Genomic DNA, 18,220 nt, shown 5'->3' with positions numbered 1-18,220 from the left:
GTAAGGTAGTCGACCGGGTAGTGTTGTATCCACAGGCTTGCCCAGATGATCATATTCGTCTCGTGAATCGAATGGCGCGAATCGAATGGCCAAATTGTCCCAGCTATATTATTTCCATAGATATGGCCGAAAAATGGTGTGATCCCAAATCCGAGCCCTTTTTTCTCTTCCACACAGATCATGCCCCACCGCTCCATGGACATCGGCAATTTCCACGATAATCTCTGGCTCAAATTTGCCAATGCCAGTTTGTTGAAAATCGAATAATCGAACAATCTTAGAAAACAATCAAACCCTATAAAGCAGTTTCACTCCTTGGTATGTCTAATTGCTTCAATCGCAGGGCTATTCCCGCAGTTGATTCATTACACATTGCGCAATTCAAAGTGATCGATAGCCCATTAAATAGCGAAACAGTCATAAACTCATTCGAAACTTCAAAAACAGTAATTGAACTGAGCCCATTCTGTACGGGAAAAAAATGTTTTCTTCTCATTTCTGCCTCCTTATAATGTTTCATTTAAATATGTTTATTATTCCCAGCGAGACAATAAATGTAAACTACAGACGTTTACTCAACACGCTCGATAAATATGAGATAGTTTACCCCAAAGTTCTAAACAAAAGTGAAGTCATTCAGCGACTGAAAAGATCTTCAGGTGGTTTTGAGCCGCTGAAATCTGAAGACAAAATTGAATTTCCATATTTCTACATCAGTATGAGTAATTGGACGGTGGAAGCTGAGAAAAATGAAGACTTGATGGTAGCTGGAAATTTCGAGTCGCAGTGGATCACGACGAAAAATAGAAAAGTATCTGTTGAAGATAGTCTGGTGCTCCAAAAATGTCTTCCGGTTCACGGGAGTGTGAGGGAAGTTCCGGGATCCAGTGTTGCCCTCACCATCTGTCAGAACGAAATTTTCGGACTTCTGACGATTGGAGGAATTCCCCATTTCATTCAACCAGTTGATAATGACAGCCACGTACTCTATGAAACGAAACTACCGGCGAAATTATCTACGATGATGAAGAGACGTCACAGGAGTAATAACATTCGTAAGCCAAGTGCAGGTATTAATTTCCGATAGTTATGGAGGTAATTTTTGAGTGAATATGTCAAGTCGTTAAATATGACCAATAGCACAAAACTTAATTTCTTTTAAATGAATCAATACTTCGGTTGAGTTGCTTTTCTAGTGGGAAATGAAGATACAAATTTCAATATATGAGATATTGCATGTAAAACTCATCAGTCGCTGACTTCTTCAAAAATTAACGACGTTTTATTTACTGATGAAGGCACATGAAGACCTCGTTCCAATTTTATTCCGGTTTAACATGATATTGTTCATTCACCAGAGATGGAAGATGATGCTAACAACATTCGCATCCGATCCCCTGGCATAAGAACACCGTCAGTCAACCCACCTCTTTGTTCAAACACCAGCGATGATGATGAGTTGGATCGTAGGAAGACAGCACATGGATATAACACTTATCGGTCTAGTAGACGCTGCAGAAATCGACCTAAAAGGGCATTGACCATTTGCGATACAAGAGAAAAGATCAAGATGTTCCGAGATGTTGCCGGTATGGATTACCTAGATATGGTAGATCCATCATCACCCATTGTACGACCAAAAACTCCAGGTAGTCCCCAGAACAAATGTTCAATTTTCCAAGAATTCATTTAAAAGATCATTGGTTTCCTTTGACTATTTTCGAGTTATTTTGTGTTTATCTTATCACCATATCATGCTCATCATCTTGAGACTTTATTGTGCTTTCCAGCGCACGAAAATCCGTTCCTTGGGTATAAGCCTCCACTTTATGGATTGCATCGTTCTATGAGTGAGTGAAAATAAAGATAAATAAATGGCAGATAAAAATTACAGAAGGTATAGTAGAAAGTACGAAATGCTCCGCAAATAGTACGCGGTGAGTTACGTGATTTTTACGGTGCGTTTCGTACCTTTTATTGGGCCCTTCGTAATTTTTATCGGACACTCGGGCAATACAGAACTTTCCCGTAATTTTTATTGAACTTTGGAATCAATCGACAGACATGTACTACTTATTTTTTCACTTAATCTCTTCTTAAGACACTCAGAGAGACGGAAATGGTCGAAAAACGCACAACAGATATCCTAGACAACCTAGAATGACTTCTAAATGGGTAAAGATGATTGTTGGAGTAGATTACGATGTCATCGAGTTTCATGAAGACCGAACACACCAGTATGTCTATACGATTTTGAATATCGTACGTATTGCACCGAATATATCACTCTTTAATTAATTTTTCGTTATTACATGCTTTGGAACGTCTATTTTCAGGTCAGTACATTGTTCAAACAACTTTCGAAAACGATACCAATGAGAATGATTGTCCTGAAGTTATTGATGCATCCGGAGGCTGATCAAAGTCCAGTGAGTATTGTTTTATATAAATAAACCCGAATATACAACATTTTATTCATAAGTGATGAACATATAACCAATTTTATGACCATAAATTGATCATAAAAAATGATTGGCATAACTTCTTACATGTTAAGTCGATACTTCACTAAATGAATAAGACAGGAAAAATATTTCTATTCATCTTTGAGTGATAATTTAAAGCACCGCCTTTTCGGAGCAATGTTAATTAAATTAATACAAAATTAATTGCTTAATCGTTACAACATGAGCAAAAGTATCTCCCCAAGTATGAGGTCGATAATGGGCAACGAAAATTTCGTGAGATTTCCCGCAATTGTATCGAAATGTACCATTCCTAATTTCATTTCATTTCTAATTTCATTTAATTTCATTTCATTTTGTCAAATTGAGTTTGTGATGTCTGAGGAAGGTTCTAGTAACTACACCTGAAACGATTCTATATGAGACAATTTCAGATTTACGCGAATGGTACAAAATATCCTCTGTACAATGTAAACAATTGGAATCGTGGTGTATGGGAAGAGGCTCGTGAGAAACATGACATGGCAATATGGATAACTCAGTTTGAAATTCCTGAGTCAGTGAGGACAGTACCAGGAGCATATATGTGTGATTATCAGTGGCACTGCCTTCTGGTTGAAGACGCTGGCTGGTTTTCCGCAATTAAAATTGCTCATGCCATCGGGCACTTGGTTGGACTGACGCATGACGGTGATATCAAGATGAAGAATAACTGTGCATCGGAGAGTCTTCTTCGTACAACCATAATGTCACCGGAGATACCCACAATCATACCCACACCTGTTTGGTCTTCCTGCTCCGCTCAGGAGTTCCATGTCAACATCATGTGAGTTAAAAAATAATCCGTCTACTCTACTACATTTTTTTCTCAGTGTAGAGTTAAATTGCAATAGTTTTGTTTATTTCAGGAGATATCATTGCTTGGAGAGGCCTCCCATGCACTTGCAAAATAGTGCATTTATGTCAGGAGTTTTTTCATTGGATGAACAATGCAGGATTGAATTTGGCGATGGGTAAATGATAATGTTAATCGTAGAAAGCTGTATTGATTAAGGATCGTAATTGTTCCTTATGCAGAAGACGTTGAGGCTGCTGTGGGTATTGAGATTATTGAATGCAATTATTTACAAAACTAGGTGGATATTCTGCAGTAGGATTCTGGTGACAGACCCTTGCAAGGAATTATGGTGCAATCGAGCAACCGGGAGTCGGCGCAGTTGTATGACTCGTCAGACGCCAACCTTGGAAGGCACCGCGTGTGGTCGTGGCAAGGTATGAGAATACCAAGAAACGTCTTTTTTTCGTTTTGAATGAATATAATCGGACAGACAAGAGAATAAGCGAAAAATCCTGTTCGAAAGAAGTCATATTGCCGTTAGTGTCTCCGTTACTAGTTTTTCTTTTTAGCTCCATCAATTGCATTTGAAAGAGTTAATTGGGGACATTCATCAAAAAATGAAATCTCTGATTCAGCAGTCAATGTTTGAAATTTATAAAAACTGCCACAAACTGTGATAATTGTGATAAAATGTCATTGCTATGATGCCACTGCGGGAAATAGATAAAATTATTAATACGGTGACGTCGACTCGATTCAAAACGATTTTCTGTTTCTTTTGTTTCCAGAGGTGTATAAACCATACATGTGAAAATGCAAAACGGCCTGTTCTAGACGCAACTACTATAATGGTAGCATCTGAAGAATCACCAACGCTAGAACCTATTACTACCACTACTACTACTACAACTACCACCACCACCACCACCACTACTACCACATTTCGACCATTTGAACCGATGTTACCCACAAACAATCCTCATCCGGCATTGTACAATACACCTTCCTATTTTGATGAAAATGATATGAATCAATATCCGGAATAATGATTTTAGTCACTCACTAGGACATAGTAATCTTGAAACGATCTTATAACCGATGAAAAAATTTTTTAGAAAAATAATAAGAAATATTTTGTGCACAAGTTGGTATCATGAATATGTTATATGGAAAGAAATATTCAATAAAAAATCTAGGGAATGCGCCGATCATGTTCCGTAACAATTCCCAAAATTCATTAATTTTTATTAAGTCCCTCTCTCCGTGTATTTAAGTGATATTTTTCTCTCGATGTACTGTTTTCCAAAATATTTTACAAAATAAAGTAGATGGATTATTCCTCGACAAATTTGTTAATTTTCTCCGTACAAATTTCCGATTTAGAAAAAATGAATATTAAATTCCGAACTTCCTGCAACTGAATAAAATTTTAATTAATTAGAAGTGAGGATCAGGATGGACTAGCCCAATTGGTGCCGCCGAACAGTGAATGTCATTGTTGTTCCACCTTTGGTGGATTACATCCTCATTTTTGCGAGCCGGTCGCGACCTGATCTATGAATGAATGACAGTGGTGAATATTTGTTTAGCATTATAGACTAGGTTTTTTATTATTAAATACCCGAAGTGTACAATGTATAATGACAATGGCAATATTACCTATTCTCCAACCATTACACCAATCACCATGATAGAATGAATAAATGAATTGAACTCCTGTAATTTGGCAATGATTAGTTTCCTTAGAATTTGATTGAACAAATCCTCAAAGGCTCTTCTAATGAGATAAAAAAATGATTTGTCGTACTGAATATCATTGGGATATGCTCGAGGATTTAATATTATCAAGTTAATATATACCTATCACTGTAATTTAATGTGATTTCTTTCCCACAGAGAAACGTCTATTATATTTTAAAAATATTAAAAATATGTAAGGCAATATTGAATTTTTTAACGTTGAAAAATCTTCAGAACATGAGTAAATGACATCCAAATGAAACCAAAAATGCCATATTAAATCAATCAATTAATCTGATTATGGGAATAATTAATTATCAAGGTGTCTCTGTGGAAATGATAATTCGAATAAATCATTTATTCGTGATTTTTACTGCTCTCTGATATCTTGAGCCCACTCACCATAAATATCTACATATATCGATATCAATTAACGATTAATCGTTAATTAATCCTCATCAATATTGTCAATTATTGAACTAACACATTCTCATGTGTGTCAAAGTGGCTAGTACCATTGTCTTAAAATCCCTCTTTCATAAAATTTCAAAGCTTAATAGGTATTTATATTATATATTCATATATATATTTATATATATCTTCATCGTTTTTTTTTCAATAAATCAGTTTAACGTTAAATTCCATTCAATAATTCTTTATTCATAGCAATTAACTCATTATGATATTAGGACTTTTATTTTATGTTAGTTATCTATATAAGCTTATGTATAAATAATGCTTACAAAAATATGAATTTTGTGAGGCAAAACTTTGCAATCATAGCAATCGTAATATTGTAGAGCCGGATGATTTTCAATTATAATTGTTTTTAGTTAATTATCATTAGCAAACATCGTAACAATTCATAATATAGTTTGTAGGGAATTATTATGGTGTTTTCAATAAAAATTGAAGTGGTAGAATAGGTAATTTTTTAAAACAGTTTATTAGGGTTTCTACAATAACGAAGACAGAAGGAAGAGAATCTCTGCACATGTAATATCACCTATTAATGTAAAATTGTTTCAGGAACTGTCTGATTTACAAAGACATGTTAAAACAGTGAGATATATTCTACCACTTCAATCGATATACATTCTCGATTTTATTTTCGTTTTATTTTTGTTAAATTTTTTTGTGTGTTTTATGAGCGGTGGGCATCTTTCGTAAAGTATAAAGACATTAACAATCGAAAAATACGTGTCGATTATTTACGTATTCGATTATTTTGGTTAATCCTTTTGAATAATTCTTTTAGTAACTGTGTTGGAGTTTTGGTATTCGGTAACAAGAGCAATTTGACAGAGAAAAAATTCTTCTTCAATTTTATTTATTCTGAAATGTCGAAAAAATGTTATGAAATTAGTTGTGAAGGCAACTAAATACATTTTAACGAATTTTTCTCTGCTAAATTCTAGGAGAACTCAACCTCTCCCGTCAAGAAGTATCTTATATACATGAATGCATCTCTCCGCAAGTTAATAATTGACGAAAATAACTTGAAAATTGTAAATTTCTCTGGTAAAACGTAATAAATTGATCTACAATTTTTGTCATAATTTTCGTCTGGCTGGACAATCCTTAGAATGAGTAATAAATAGTTAACTTCTATGTTACACTACTTACAATTAATAATCAATTAATTCTAAGTTATTTTTGGTTTAGTTTAATTGTAAAATATCAAGCAAATTCCAGAAGCAAAGGAAAAATTCAAGATTTCTTCCTTTCTTCGTGAAAAAAGAAAACATCTTTTGCTACTTAATATTCATTTTTTTAACTTTGGAAGACCATTGATTCGTAACAGCAATTTCGTCTCCAGAGTTTCGCCCTGATAATTCATTGAATGAAAAACGGGTGAAAAAATGGAGAGAAAATTTCGAGAGAACCACAGATATTATAACAAAAAACAAATTCCACACTTTCAGAATTATTTTTACAGGGCAATGTGATAATAATAACTTGAGAATGTAGAATTAATCGTATTAATACGGTCTCCTCGCAAAAATAAGCACAAGAGTGAAATGAAATAAGTCAATTCAATTTCGCGATCAGCTTCTGTTCATTATCTCTAAAACAAGTTGACATCCACAAACCTCTTATCAAATCTTGTTGGAAGCTGTACTTCAGCTTAACGAAAATCACCTCGTCTGCTTTTTATTCTCGGTTACTCCTGAAAAAACTTACTCATTTCACAACTTGAGAAATATAATAAAAAAAGCAACACATACTAATTGTTAAAATCAACACTATTAACAATGATATTCAATGTTTCTTGACTCTTCCTTTGGTAAAAGAATAGCGACACTTTTCAGTGCCCGTTGTCTTCTGGCTCTTTCGGTGTAGGATGGCCCGTGGGGCATCTCCTCACCTCACAAACGCTCTACGTAATTTCCAGGGAAAGTTCCAAAGTATCCACTTCTTTGGCTCGATCCAACGAACCATCCGTCGTCGCATTTTTCCATTACGTAGACAGTGTCCCCCTCCCTCAGCTCCAACTCGTCCTCGTTCTGTGGTCTGTAGTTGTACAGAGCTCGGTACCTGATTAATTAAATATTTATTATTATTAATATTTTGGAGGATTACCATGGGTAAGACAATCTTTTCTTCTCACACCCATGGAAAGCTTGACTAAAAATTTTTCAAACCTTTCCATGTAATCTAGTATGATCAGGAAGTTGTAATATAAAAAGAACGAAGTCATTTTGATGACTGGTAATATAAAAATATCGGTCGTTTAAGGAGAAAAAGGACAGAGTACATTATTTGTAGAGCATTCTTCACATTTTTTCATTCGATATTTTTTTTAGAAATAGAAAGAAACACTCACGGTAATGTATCCGAGTGTGTATCGATGTGCAACGTTTCGTTGACGGGTGCGACGTGCAATTTGTTGCGTTCAGTGACACCAATGCGTGGCTGCAAACCCAAATCATCTCATTATTACAGAAAAAAACACGTAAGGATTCAGTGGATAGGCGGCATTATTTTCTTAATGAGTAGTTTTAGGAACGACATTACAACATTTTTTATTGCAAAGTTTCTCAGCTATGAAAAAGCTCGTCAGACATTTTCTCGTTAAACCAGCCATTACTGAGATAATTCCACATTTTTAGAATCGTATGCAATTGTTTTTTATACGCGTGAAATTCTATCGCTGTCCTATTAATCCGCTTCATGTGCCTGAGCGTCTATTTTCCCCATAATTTGGTGAAAAAATCGTTCAACACTCGTGTGAAAAGACTTCTTCGGCTTGAGAGATCATATCATCAGTCTTCAGTATGTGCTATAATCATCCCACCAGTCAAAAACTATGGTTCGGGACCCGTATCGAAGTATAATATTTCATTCCCCTTAGGATGGAAAATTTTGACTTTCCACCCAATGGCGGAAAGTGCTCACCGTCCTCTCGCCCATCAGCAAGCGAAGTATGAACTTTTTGGGCCAGTCTGTTGCTGAATAATGATTCTTTGACACTCCTCCATGAAAAGTTCGTACTTTGCTCCCTGACGAGCCGAAAAACATAGATTTCGGCCCTTGGCACACAAGGTACTGTACAAACGCTTAACTTTTTTCTTTCATAAACCGCAAAAACTCGTTTTAAAAACGCCTGACTACCCGAACCGGTTGATGGTCGTTATTTCAAAAAGGTTAATAACTAATTTATTCTCCGACGATAATGATTTCTGTAACCCGAGGCTTTACGAAAACAGGCCTAAGATTTTTTTGTTGCCAAGTTTTTTTTACCCATCAAGATGGTCTTCTGATACTTTCTCGTAAAGCCAACCATGAAAATGATTTCACTCTTTTGAAATAGTCTGTTTTCATTTTCTCTTCTAATTGCGGAATTATGTCATTAATAACTCATTTCATATAAAGTCATCCACTCATTACCAACCTATATCTGTAAATGAGTAGCCAAATTTCCTTTCACCACTTCACAAGCATTCTACCATGATTTTAAAAATATGCAGAGACTTGTTCGAATTGTTCCATTAGATTCAAAAATTCCAGCTCATCCTCCCCCGCTTGACTACGAAAAAAAAAAATCTAGAAAGTCGTGCAACTGGAGTAGAAAAATTCTTCCTCGAATACTGAGGAGTCTTTTCCTGGTTACGAATCCCAGGGATTCAAAAACAAATGAGAAAAGAATTTCTACTAAAAGGACTTCACGCAGTGTATTACATAGGAAGACACAACGAGAGTGAAGAGGATGGAGAAGGATGGAATAAATGAAACGCACCAGTGAGATATACTGAGGCTCAGCCGTGCTCGTCTTCACGGGTATGGATGGAATATAATGATGGGGTCCCATACTCAATTTTCCACTCGCCGTTCCATTTGACAGCATACTGTGGGCTGCAGGCGATGCAACTGGTTTACCAGATACTGGAGTTTCTGGAACAACAAAATTTCACTGAGTTCATCAAGGATCATCGTCCAAGATCAGAGTTCATCACCAATGTGATTGAATTTCATCAGAAATATAACTACATTTCTGAACACTTTCAGTTTCCATTCAATTTTCATCGAACGATTTTTGTTTAATCAAAAATAGTACTGATTACTTCTCAGTTCACTTATATTACTTCTGCATAGTCGTATTATTATTTTAAGTTATTTTTTTGCCTTCAAAACCTTGAAAAATTGTGAATGCATTGTATGGGATCTAATGGGATCAACCTAATTTTAAAATTGAGAAGCTCTTAATGTTGCAATCGACTACGATCAATCGTCTCTTCACAAAGTTTTGAGTTGAGGATCCATTGCCGTAATTTACATCGACGAGAAGCCAACGTCTATTTTTAGAAGTCTTCACTATTAAAATGTCATTGCCAATGCTGTCACCGGTCGTTTTACGATCCGAAATCAGACGAACAAATAGTGATCATTTCATTTCGAGCCAATAAAAACCCGAAATCAATCTGAAGTTATCGTCGTTATTTAACGACATAATTACGTAAACATGAAACATTCTTCCTGTTTTCTTTTTCTTCGTAAATGATGTAATCAAGTGGCTAATGACTGGCGTTACAATAAAATGAAGGTATTTCTGGGAGATGGAAGAACATTGTGTTCGGAAATCACTCGTTTTTTAGAAAAGAAAGTATTCTTTTGTTATTTTACAGACAAATTGCAATGTAATTATAATTTTTAATCAGTAATTGACACTTACCGGGTCTATGTTGGCCAGGTTCAACAATAACTTCGACATATGTAACTGGGAAAATGCCTTTTTTACTTCCAACTCTGCCCTCGAACCAGTTCTCGTCGACCCTCCTCGTAAGAACCACTAATTCTCCCTTCGCTAATGACAATTCTAGATTCGTTTGTGCGATGAAATTGAACTTAGCACGTGCCTGGCCCTCATACGACTTCTTGGGAGTTCCCCGGGTGCCGTCGTAAGGTAAAATCTGCTTTAAATGAGAATTAATACGTTTCGAAGTAGTGAAAACAGACATTGAAGAAATTCAGGCATTGATTTCTTTTCGAATATGTGGAAGATGATGTTTATTATGATTTAAAAAAAATCGTGTATTTATTTAGATTCTCCTGTTTTCTTCTATTTTTAAAAAATATCTTTCGCTGATAACTATCGGTATGAATTTAATCCTCAAGGTATAACATAAATAAATAAATGCCATTTAGTAGCGGTCAAATCATTTTTATGGTGAATCAAATAAGTTGTAAAAAATTAGCTTCCGCTTTTTTCTTCATTTTTTTCTTTCCTAGACATGAGCGAAGTAAGATACGTCTCATTGACTTTTTATTGAATCATCAAGTAATTTCATCGGAAGTGAATGAAGTAAACGCTTTACCTCAACGTAATTAAGTGGAAATAGTCCGATCATAGCGTTGTGTTCTCCCTCGTACCAATTTTTATCAATTTGTCGACGTATAAGAATGATATCCCCACGACGGAACGACAATTCCCTCGAGGTTTGTCCCACAAAGTTGTACAAGGCACGAGCAACCACTCGTGGCTCCGGTGTTTGCTCCTGCGATCTGCTACGGTAGCTGGAGTCATCCAGAAAGTCATCATATCGATTCAATGGTATCGGTGATTTTTGTGATGGCCTGCCAATGGAGCAGAACAAATCAAATTAATGAATTCCCTCCTGGATTGATTAATGAAATACGGAGTCGCTTGAATAGTTCTACCAACATTGCGTTAATACTGTGCCGACCTTGTCGCAATGTTGTATTTTTTGTGCACGAACTTTCCTGATATATTCTCCACATAATTTTAAAATCAAATTAACCTTTTCCTCTTTTCAGTTAAATTTCATTTTCCACCCCTTCCTTTTCTAATGTACTAATCCTAATGAAAGGAAAAAATTAATTAATATTTTTCTACAATACACCACATACTTTCAGTACCCGCAAAAGATCTTATTTCATATTATCTTTCGCGTTCTTATTTTTCCCCCAACTCCGAGGGAAATTTAATTAATATTTGCTTTGTGTTTCTACCAGGATTCAGAAGTGCCACTGAATCAAGGATAAATTATTTCTTTACCCTCTTTTCGTGAATTAATAAGACTACGACATATACACTCACGTAAAATTGTCGGTGTGCCTTCTCGAATCAATGTCGTGTAATTCTTGCAGGTATTTCCGACGTCTCTCTTCCTGGTAGACTCTACGCATGTTCTCGGCACTTCTACGAGCCAATTCTTCCTCACTCAGAATCTCCTTAGCTTCCGTGCGAACTGGGGAACGATAGTGAATCGTCACTTCACCTTCTACATAACGCCTCGGTGATTCTGGGACAGAGAAAAATATTCTCGGTGAATTCACACTTTTTTTTCGTCTTTCATCAATTTATCTGGAAGATTCCACTAAGCGAGGAGTAATTTTTACATAATTTTATCTGTGAGAGAACTACTTTCTTCTCATAATACTGGAGATAATATTTTTTTTTGGCTAAGTAGAACTAAGGTAAGTTTCCCAGTAGCTGATTTGTCGCGCACTATTTGTTTCTTTAGCGAATTGATCATTTCCTCGTAGTAATGATGCTGCTTAATTTTTTACAGAGCCTTATGGCTATAATGATTGAAATGAAATTAATTTCTTGTGGTAGGAAGTTTTCCGCAAAATTTAATTCAAGCATCAAAGTTGGTACTCAATTGTGGAGTTACCGTCTTAGTTAATTCGGTTCTGTGGTAAAAGTGAACCAATAAAGAAGTTCCAAAACAATATGAAAAATCAAAAAATTGAATTCCCATAATTTTTCCTCTCAATTACCCGCAAATTTTCCCCAACTACGGATTCCCTTTGTCAGACGTTTCCCACTCGCTTTCCACTCGAGTGAAAACCTTTATTTCATTACCCCATATTTTCCCGACTTCTCGACAGATTCAATTACATCCAACATTTATTCCCCCTTTTTTCCACCCCCTAATTAACATTACATCTGTTCAACGACACCTGAAATTATTTTTTCCTATCTCGTCTCCCTCAAAAAATCACACACTTGAAGAACTACTCGAGCCGTGACTCACGTACATCGGCCTGATTTTATACTCTGTAATCCATCATACGGAATTCACGACTTGGAATTACGTTATTATATCATGACTCGATGGTACCATAAATCAGTGAGAATAATAATTGAATCATTTTGCAGGAAAAATGATAAAGTTTCGAATTTCCCTTCAACTTTAGTCAAACATGCCCATTTCGTACAATAAGAGTTGCCTCATTTTGTTACCAGTGATGTTTATTTATCCGGAGAATGGATCATGTATAGTATATACAAAAAATAATCAATATCACCTTCAAAATCCAAAAATGCGCTCAATTTTTCTACATCTAGTCTCCTTCAAATTCCATATGCATAATCAATAAACATTCTCCATTTTTTATGGACGCGGTTTCCTCAAACCATATGTCAACTCTCCTCCAAACAGACAAACATACCTCATCCCCTTCCCCAAGACAATAATCCCTTAATGATTGTCAAACAACCGAAACTACTAACTGTACGGTATCGGTCCGTAGACGAATGGAATCGAGCTTCCGTTTCCGGTATCCCGCAATCCACCGTTACTGCCAGCAGTATAACTCTTAGTATCCTCCGGAGGCCTCTCACCCCTCAACTCTTCATTCAGATCAAGTCTAGAATTGCTGAAGCTGCTGACGAGCCGGGGGGATTTGAGGGTATCAGTACTCGTCTTCATCTTCTCCAGACTATTACACTCCTCATAATTTACAAAGTCTCCGGTAAATTGTCCATTATCTTTTTCCAGTATCTCCTTGCCATTCATATCAACTCCATCATCTCCATAATCAGGAGAATTAACTCCTCTTCCCTTTCCATCTCCACTGCTGCCATTGCTCTGGCTCCCCAATGTTTCAGTGCTTCCAAAACCAGTGACTTTTACGTTTACCTTATCCAAACCACCATCCTCGAAGAATATTTTCCGGAGTCGTCGATTGTTCTCGAATATCTCGTGCAGGCGTTCTCTGCTACCCCTGAATTCAGCTGATCCTGGTCGAAAGAGGACATCGCTACTTTCATTATGACGAGTGGATTCCATTGATGATCTCTGCGTACCCTCAGAAGTCATAAACTGGGGTTCTGGAGTACAGAAATAGCAGCTGGGGGATGGATGAGGAGAGGGTGGGGGCAGTGTATGGACAGAGATGGGGAGAGTGGATGTGGTGGGGTAAGATCTTTGAGAATAATCTTCTGTTCTGGTGATCTTGGCGATGTGGAGGTGTGGCTGGGTCGAGGTAAGGGTGGAGAGATCGTTGATTGAATTGGTCAGCTGTAGCCATTCTGGAGTTGATTCAAGGTCCATCTGGGCTAGGAGCGGATTGCGGCAACGGGATGAGAGGATTGTTGTCATTGTTGAAGAAGTTGATTTTCAAACACTCGAGCTCGACACTTTCCACTTCATTTTACTCACTTTTTTTTTATACTGAGGCGTAGTTTCACACGTGAGACAGAAAATTTTATGTAGTGCTTCACATCTTGCGACGTCACGGGAGATTGTTGGGTAGGATTTGCTGGGGATGAAAATAAAAAAAATGTCTTTCGATTTACATCAACTAGTCTTTTAACTATTCGATAATTCACTTTGTCGATCCACTTCACTTTTGAGGGACATTGTCAGGACTAGGGGGGCCACATAGGTTTAATTGTGGACGCCGAGGGCATTAAATCTTTATAAAGATAATACATTAAATCCTGGAGATGTGTAATACTGCAGAGAAATGGGTTTATTGGGGATCGATGAATAAAAAATCACGTCCGTCCGAACCGATCGTTCGAGAAACACTGGTCAAGTCTTTCGCGGTGTCTTGGAGGCTCACTCCGTGGAGGCGCCTTGGGGCACAGAAGACAATGGATACCCCCTCCCCCCCGTTCCTATAACGAAGAAGATCAAACCACAAACACCAACAACAAAACCATCGAGTTCCATAACTGTACGAATAGCCTACGTTCAACGCTCTCAGACGATACTCGCGGCTCTCAGCGAAGCGTCACGCTCACTGAGACACGTAGATTGCTTATCGAGAAATGGAAAAGAGTAACGGGAAACACTATTTCACTATTGTTTTGTTAAATAATTTTTTTTGCGGAGAAAATTACAAATTTAAAATATTGTTTTGGGATTGAGACCTTCGAGTGATGTGAATTAAATATTAATCTGAAAGTGATAAAGTGAGTGTACAAGATTTTTTTTTTTGGGGGATTTTTTTTTTGGGGATTTTTTTTTTTTTTTACTATTTGAATTTCATTACCATTCATTGACGGCAGTGCATTAAGCTTGAATTCTTTTTATAAAAAATGACGATTTTTGTGTAAACAAATTACGTAAAGCAACATTTTCTTGACGGACACAGCGTTGACGATCTCCAGGAGTTCGTCTAGCAACGAGGGTGACAGAACACGGAACTAAATCTCCTAATTTTGATTGAGATTATCATTCCATATTTGTATTTATCATTATTAAATAGTTAAAGAGTTTGGTAATTCACCAAAGATTATTTTATAGTGAAAAGACATGTTCAGTGAACTGATTCCAATACTAGCACATATTAAAGATGTTTACTACTACTACTACTACTACTACTACTAATAAACTAATCCTTCCGTGAATTTTTGAATAAAAAAAATGGATTTCTTTTTGTGTCAGGATGCGCCCACAAAACAGAATTCGGAAAAAAAATGACAATGGCGGGATGAAAAGCGTCGACTGCGATTGTCAAAGCAACCCCTAGTATTTCAAATATAAACGACTGAAAGGATCCAACAACAATAACTCGGAAAAGTAGGTAGAGAAGAATCCGAAGAAACGTATTATCATTATTGCAATTCCTTTATCATTCTTAAGTATTTGTACAGAATATCATCCATTAGTATAGTGGGACGAAGGGATGCAACGGCATCGGATTATTAAATTGCATCTAATGGTTAAAATTGATGCCTTTTATGGCGGAAAAAAATGAATAAGACTTCTAATAAATTCAAAAATAGTGGTAAATTGTGCAACAATATAACGAAAAATCAGAGTAATTCCCTGTCGACACGCGATGAATGAAAAAAATAGTGAAAGCAAACAACGAACTAAAATAGAAACAGTGAATAATTTTTACGTCGTATTCGTTAATTAATCCCTCCACTCGACCTAATTGAAGTCTAATGGCTACGCCGCAGAATGAAACTCCTCGTTAACTGTTGAACGTCAATTTTGCGACTTAGAAAGCCCTCAGGACGAGGATGGAACAAGAAGGGGAAAGGGGGAGAATTACATCGGTCCCTTTCCCCATTCTTGTGCGAGTGATTAGAAACACAATTGAAATTGCTTCGTCAGTTGCTATTGACGCCTCGAAAGTATGTAGTTAGTACTTCATGTGATTATAATTATTCAACGTTTGCTGAGTAAATTTGATGTGCAATCACCTGAGCTATGCAAGGAAACTAATTAAAGCCTCTTAATATCAGCAAAATACTAAATAGAACTTTTCTCTTCAGAAGGTGTCCACATAAATTCATTATCAAATTTGTTCTGATTTAATGGAAAGAAAGTCTCTCAATATATTATTGCAAAGCCAATATTTATTCAAATCATGATTTTTGAACGAGAGAAATTTTAGTTCTTCAACGGCCGCCAATATTTTTTCTCTTAAAACAATAACAATCGCAGGCCGTGCCAAAAACAATTTCTTTAATTTTTTTAAATTATGCAAATATCTAGAAAGTGCTTCAATAGTTGAACACAATTTAGCGACATTTTTTTATACTTAAAAAACTTTACAAAGAAGAGTGATATTATGTCTTCCTCAACGCACTCACAGGTGAAAAGTTCCTCCAAATATGTTCCCTAAATTCCTCGAAATAAAAAGAAAATGGAGTGATAATGGCAACAGAATGTCTCGCATGTGACAGCTTGAGAATTGTGCTACTTGCACTCTCACACCCGACCTATCATTCTATTCCAATGAGGTATCTACGTGCCGAGAATGTAGAGCATATCATCCCAGTCGCAAACTACAAGGCACCAACTCAGGATGGTACGTCTCTAGTGTGTGCGCTCATTTGCATGGGGAACGATTTCACTTTGGCTCATTTGCTAGTTTTCATTATTCAAAATTATTCAGCGATTGTAACAACGTCATGCCTATAGTCAAACCAATGGTTTGCCCAGTTGCTCTGTTCACCCCCAATCGATTGGCGAGCCGTGATTTTCCAGCACATCCAGCTGTTATTGCATATTTCCATACAATTTCGTGATGAAAAACATTATAATCGGACTAATGCATTTGTCACCTGGGGTATAACGCACAAATTCAAAGTGGAATACTGCGTAATCTGTGGTATCATTGTTTTTACAACCCTTTTGTGATTTAAAGAATTAAGGGGATGGATTTTTAGGAGATTTAGTGTCACAACTTTTTCAATCTCTGTCGCATTTATCGAGTGATGTAATGTGCTGTTAACAGTTTTAAAAATTTATGTCTGAATTTTGAAGGGAGAAAGATTGAAATTTTTAATAACGACAATCATCCCCTCACATCTTGTAAATCCCACAACCTCTCATAAAGCCCTTTTTATTCCGAAACAGAAGATTTATCTTCTCTGAGAATTTCTTAAAATTCCACTCAAGACTTTACGAACGTGTAAAAACTTCTGCCCCACTTTTTTCTCCTCACTTCACTTTTCCTTATTTTTCAAGCGGAAGAACTTTATTTTTCATGGACGTGAAATGAATATGAAAATAACACTTGAATTAAATAAAACATGACGTTACTGAGAAAATGGTCGCATAAAAAATTACTGAAGGATTACTACAGGAATTATACAGTCTAGAATATGAGGTGAAGGAGATTGGATTGATGATTAATTTTTAGACCAGTAATGAGTTCTACTGCGAAAAAATATGGTTCAACATTTTTGTAGAGCATTGAATATTAAATCAAAGAATTTTATTACATTTTCGATAAAATTATTCATTATCGAGATATACGCGCGATTACTGATGACGACAATTCCAAACTCGGCTCGTCAGTTCTTTACTTAGTTAAGTACATTCCATCTGTATGAAATTCATGAGGAAATTAGATGAAAATTCACGAAAATACCAGTGAAAATTTCTTCCATAAATTAATGAGAATAAGTAGTTGAAGGTCCTAATTTAGGATATGAACTATGAAGGAGTGTATTGTCAATTCGTTTGTAAATCCAGTAAAATTGCAGAACACCTAGATAAATATTCAGTCAAAATTACGTGCAGTAGTAGGAAATCTTACGAAATCATCAAGTAATTTTTCCTGAAAGTTCCGTCATTTTTATCTGAATCATCTGCGAAAAATTACGCTACTGTTCCATAAAATTTCCCACTCTATGAAGTAATCGGTGAGTGAACTGCAAGTAATTTTTCCTTAATATTTCTCTCCGTGCAAGTGAACTTCCGTTCGGTAATATTTCTCCGCATTCAACTGATGATACGAGAAAATGAAAGCCTACATTTTCTGTAGGAAATTGAGTTCTTTTCGATAATATTTCTTCGCCTTATCCCCCACACACACTCGCTCCCAATTTCACAACAACAATTTCAAATTCGATTGATTACAAATCTTCACTCAATGACATATTTTTTTCGCAAAAAAAAATCACGGTAATATGTTCCGGACTAGCTGTACATCGACGGAGCCGACGTCACTGACG

The 18,220-nt window shown here is 36.2% G+C and overlaps 2 protein-coding genes across 17 annotated transcripts in view; one reads left to right on the top strand and one right to left on the bottom strand.

The window, feature by feature from the left end:
* Positions 1-433: 433 nt before the first annotated feature.
* LOC135162390 (uncharacterized) lies at positions 434-4,914 on the top strand. Of its 2 annotated transcripts, none has more exons than XM_064120803.1 (9): positions 434-1,055; positions 1,359-1,649; positions 1,791-1,850; positions 2,102-2,262; positions 2,337-2,429; positions 2,900-3,291; positions 3,374-3,478; positions 3,602-3,737; positions 4,092-4,914. In XM_064120803.1, exons 1-9 carry the CDS (start codon positions 482-484, stop codon positions 4,347-4,349), a joined length of 2,070 nt encoding a protein of 689 aa, XP_063976873.1. In that variant the 5' UTR covers positions 434-481; the 3' UTR covers positions 4,350-4,914. The 2 variants fall into 2 exon arrangements, with proteins under 2 accessions (XP_063976873.1, XP_063976872.1); XM_064120802.1 differs by having other exon boundaries at positions 435-1,070.
* Positions 4,915-5,682: 768 nt separating this feature from the next.
* LOC135162389 (uncharacterized) overlaps positions 5,683-18,220 on the bottom strand; it is a 139,421-nt gene continuing 126,883 nt past the window's right edge. For 14 of the 15 annotated variants that reach the window (XM_064120791.1, XM_064120789.1, XM_064120788.1 and 11 more), the window contains 6 exons: positions 11,603-11,807; positions 10,860-11,118; positions 10,217-10,457; positions 9,284-9,438; positions 7,871-7,959; positions 5,683-7,581 (listed from right to left, as the gene is read on the bottom strand). In XM_064120791.1, coding sequence (XP_063976861.1) covers positions 7,413-7,581; positions 7,871-7,959; positions 9,284-9,438; positions 10,217-10,457; positions 10,860-11,118; positions 11,603-11,807 — 1,118 coding nt within the window. In that variant the 3' untranslated portion in view covers positions 5,683-7,412. The remainder of the gene's footprint in view (positions 7,582-7,870; positions 7,960-9,283; positions 9,439-10,216; positions 10,458-10,859; positions 11,119-11,602; positions 11,808-18,220) is intronic. The other variant, XM_064120786.1, reaches the window with a different exon arrangement.

This window comes from Diachasmimorpha longicaudata, chromosome 5 (genome assembly GCF_034640455.1).
Source record: "Diachasmimorpha longicaudata isolate KC_UGA_2023 chromosome 5, iyDiaLong2, whole genome shotgun sequence".
Taxonomy (NCBI): domain Eukaryota; kingdom Metazoa; phylum Arthropoda; class Insecta; order Hymenoptera; family Braconidae; genus Diachasmimorpha; species Diachasmimorpha longicaudata.
This window is presented reverse-complemented; position numbering and strand designations above follow the sequence as displayed.

What these genes read in the sequence shown, in the direction of transcription:
- LOC135162390 (XM_064120802.1), top strand. Translation starts at nt 482, where the DNA reads ATGTTTTCTTCTCATTTCTGCCTCCTTATAATGTTTCATTTAAATATG. An exon ending in TGGATTGCATCGTTCTATGA is followed by an intron (nt 1,851 to 2,101) that starts GTGAGTGAAAAT and finishes TCTCTTCTTAAG; the next exon opens with ACACTCAGAGAGACGGAAAT. An exon ending in AGGATTGAATTTGGCGATGG is followed by an intron (nt 3,479 to 3,601) that starts GTAAATGATAAT and finishes TTACAAAACTAG; the next exon opens with GTGGATATTCTGCAGTAGGA.